Source organism: Halyomorpha halys, unplaced genomic scaffold (assembly GCF_000696795.3).
Source record: "Halyomorpha halys isolate HHAL.00 unplaced genomic scaffold, Hhal_1.1 Scaffold778.1, whole genome shotgun sequence".
Classification (NCBI taxonomy): domain Eukaryota; kingdom Metazoa; phylum Arthropoda; class Insecta; order Hemiptera; family Pentatomidae; genus Halyomorpha; species Halyomorpha halys.
This window is the reverse complement of record NW_027107890.1, coordinates 193,705-197,392: the sequence shown is the minus strand read 5'-3', so window position 1 is coordinate 197,392 and position 3,688 is coordinate 193,705. Positions and strand designations below refer to the sequence as shown.

The following is a 3,688-nucleotide window of genomic DNA, read 5'->3' as shown; positions in this document are numbered from 1 at the left end:
ATAAAGGAATAATGTAAAAATAAAATGAAATATTATGTATAAAAATATAAATATTGAAATTATATAAGAAAAAAAAATAAGTTAGGGGTAAGAAAATAGGATATAAAACAAAGTGAAGAGTTATCATCTAATATAATAAATGTCTCTTGATTTCCTTTCTGGTGCAAAATGCTTACTTTGGTGTCTCCTTCTTATGGCATCCTTTCTTCAATCGTGATGAATGGAATGAGGTTGTGCAACATTTTCCAGCTCTCCCTCCATATTTCAATAGTTCTGTGTGTAAGCCATCCATTTGAGCTTGTAAAGAGCATCCTCAACCTCATCTTGGTGAGGTGGTGCTATATCATCACTTATGCATGGAGTGATTAATGTGGATGACTGGTTAGCTCATTTTTTCATGAGCAGTTTATTAAAGTATTCTATTAATTGTCACAGGGCATGAGCTCCCAGGACAGCATCCTCACATTGATTAATTTTTTTAGTTATCATAAACTTTTGGCTATTTGTGCTAAAAACTTAGCATTTTCATGTAATAACTGGTGCTGGTTTGAATGCAGCCTGGGGGGATTGACTTTTATTTTTTGTGGCAGAACATCAGAATGAATTTCAACTTTCCTACTTTGGTTTGAAAAGATTGCTTAACTATAGAATAACCTGTATTTTCTGCTCTAAGTTGCAGTATAGAAGGACATGAAATCACAAATAAATAAAAACCTTAATCTTATTTATAGAAAACAGGGATATAAATAAGTTAAAGAGTTTTTTGTTTTTAGAATGTCTCAGGCACTGGAAAAGACATGGGACAAGCATATGTAAATTTTACGAGGAATTGTATGGATCAAATAAGAAGTAAAGTAAATGATGAACTTTGGATTCTTAATTTTTTTGAAGTAAGTAGTTACTGTTCTAAAAGCCATATTAGGTTATAATCTTTACATTTATGTCAGGAAATTGAGTATAGTGGTGCATACATTCAATTATATAGATTAAAATATTCATTTGCCAAGGTTAGCATTAATGAATTTGATAAATTTATACTCATTGGTCATTACTATTGCTGTCAATTAGAATTGAAAAGTCTAATTTTTTACTAAGTTTAGAACTTTTTCTGGGCATATTATTAATACATCTGAAGATTTCAGCTGTTATATTGCAATGTAAATTTTTTTATATGTTTAATATAATTGTCTTTTTTTTGTCACAAATTGCATTTTTAATTTGTTTTTAAGCAATGGTACACTGCACAAATTCAGATGCTTTGCAATTGGTTGTCTGAGCGAATTGATCACTCACTGCATCCTTATCAGTGTACATGTCTAGTTCATATAGTGAAGGTAAATACTTTTCAGTCTATTTGTGTTGAGATGATTAAACTCACTTTTCAGTAAAGATTGACTTCAACAATTTCAGAAACTTTATTCAGATTTTGAATTACAAGGAGTAATGGAGGATAAATTAAATTCAAAAACATACCAAACGGTTGCTCAGCGCATGCAGACTGAGGAAGCAACATGTGCTCTTACCATGAGTACAAGAAGAGAGGAAGAGTAAGAGAATCAGTTCTGTTCTTTAGTTCATTTACTTTACAGTAGTCCATATTATTTTTTTCGTAATATTAAAAGTGTATGGTATGAAATGTTTTCATCAAATTCAAATCATAAATTATTGTTGTTACGTTGTAAATTAATTTTGGTAGTTAAATTTTTTGTTTTTATTATAAACAATTTTATTTTGGTTATTTAAACATTTTTCAATATAAAACTTCTAAACTTCAAGTTCAATATATTCCACATATCTATAACGTTTTGTTCCTTTTCAAACATTTTCCTTTGCATTCCAGTCACATAATTAAAATCTGTTTTTATCTATACAACTTATGGGAGTATTTGTTACAAAATATTTAATTTTTTTTTCTTTTTCCTAGTTGTTTTTTTACCAGAACATTTTCTTTTTTTCTTCGGGGGTTTTTATTTTATTTTTACATTACTTTTGCATATTTTTGGTCTATCCAGCAACCCATAATCTTAATTTAAAATTCTCTAAAAATTAATCGAATCAATTTTTTTTTCTTCAAAATTTACTAGGCTTAGATTCTGCCAATTATTTACAAAACTGAACCAGAAGAGAGAATTAATCTTTCTCCCTCCTGAAGTTTACTTGTTTTCAAGTAGGAAATGAAAAAATATTATCCTCAAAATCAAATATGGCCACTCGCATTTTATCTTTTAAAGGTTAAGGATTAAATTTGGTTCTATATCTGTCTGTTTGTAAATCTATGTTCAATCATACCTACTGATTTTGATGAATGTTGACACAATTTTGAGTAATTTGCAGGTAAATTGTGCAGGGTTGGCACCAATTTCAATTTTATCATATTCCTCACTCTACTTTTCCTTACAGATGCACAAACGTATTTCACTAGACACACCCATAGTACAAAAGTGATCAGTCTGACTTGGCTGAAAGTTGAAGGAAAGTTGGAATTTGATCAAATTCCATCTATTACTTTTGCATGTATTCTTATTTTATGTATTCTCCTTGACATACCACTGCATATATCAAAAACAGCTTGTCTGATTCAACCCTAAGACTAGCCCATTGTTATAAATTGAGAGAAGGTATCAATATCAACCACCCAATTGTTTTAGAAGCTACTAAATCTGTATTGGTTTGTTTGATTGAGGTGATTTAAAGAAATTAAATATATATATAAAACAAAAAAAACTGTATTTTGAGAATTACATAAATATAAATAAATACCTTGATATGTTTTTGCATATTCTCATGTAAGTCTTTTCACACAACTTTCTCTCTTTGCTACTTTTCAAGAATGTGATTCTTTGTGTCTGCCCTCTCAAGTTGTGACCCTAATACTATTCTTCCTGCTTCCTACAGTCCAACTGTTATCAGCTGAACTCTTGACTTTTGTATTTATACCTAAACATATAAACCATCAATAAAACCAACAAAACATTTATCACCCCATAAACTAATCAAACTTACAACTCCTTCCGATTCTATACAAGAATAAAGGCATATACCTTTAGGTTTATGAGTTTGTGTGAATACTGTAAATAAAATGCTTCTTCTTTTGGTGCTATGGTCCATTAAAAACTCTTCCTCAGCCCCCTCAACTTGTTCCTGTCCTTCACCACTCATCTCCAATTTCTAATATTGAAGATCTTGAGGTTTACTTCCCCGTCAGCCCTCTAGCACAATTTGGGCCTTTCTCTCACTTTTCCTTCTTATGGTGTCCATTTACAATGCTTTTTGATATTTTGTGAGGTTCTGCTCCCTAAACATAGTTTAACCATCTTGGTTTCCCTTTCCTGACAGTGAAAACTATGTCAAGAGCTCTGTGAAGGTCATTTAACTCCTGGTTAGTTTTTATTTGTCATTAGTCCCCATCCTTAGTTGAATTGTCTTTCTAAAGATTCTTTTTCCCATCTATCCAGAATACCTTAGTCTCCTGCATTGACCATCCATGCTTCACTTACATTCAATACCTACCATTGTTCTGAAACTGTCTGTTTCAAAATTCGCCTCTACTTTCCTGAAATATTTTAACTTTTTTGTGGAAGCTCTAAGTTCATCTATATCATATGTTTATCAAAAATGCTACATTTTTTTTACTTATTTGTCTTCTTTGATTGAATTCCACAAAAAATAGGTATAATTAAAAATTAAA

The 3,688-nt window shown here is 30.5% G+C and overlaps 1 protein-coding gene across 1 annotated transcript in view; it reads left to right on the top strand.

Annotated features, from left to right (window-relative positions):
- Positions 1–3,688, top strand: part of Cadps (calcium-dependent secretion activator 1) — a gene marked incomplete in the record, with an annotated part of 128,392 nt that overhangs the window by 118,540 nt on the left and 6,164 nt on the right. Inside the window, 3 exon segments of the mRNA XM_067046263.1 lie at positions 774–890; positions 1,230–1,334; positions 1,411–1,547. Coding sequence (XP_066902364.1) covers positions 774–890; positions 1,230–1,334; positions 1,411–1,547 — 359 coding nt within the window.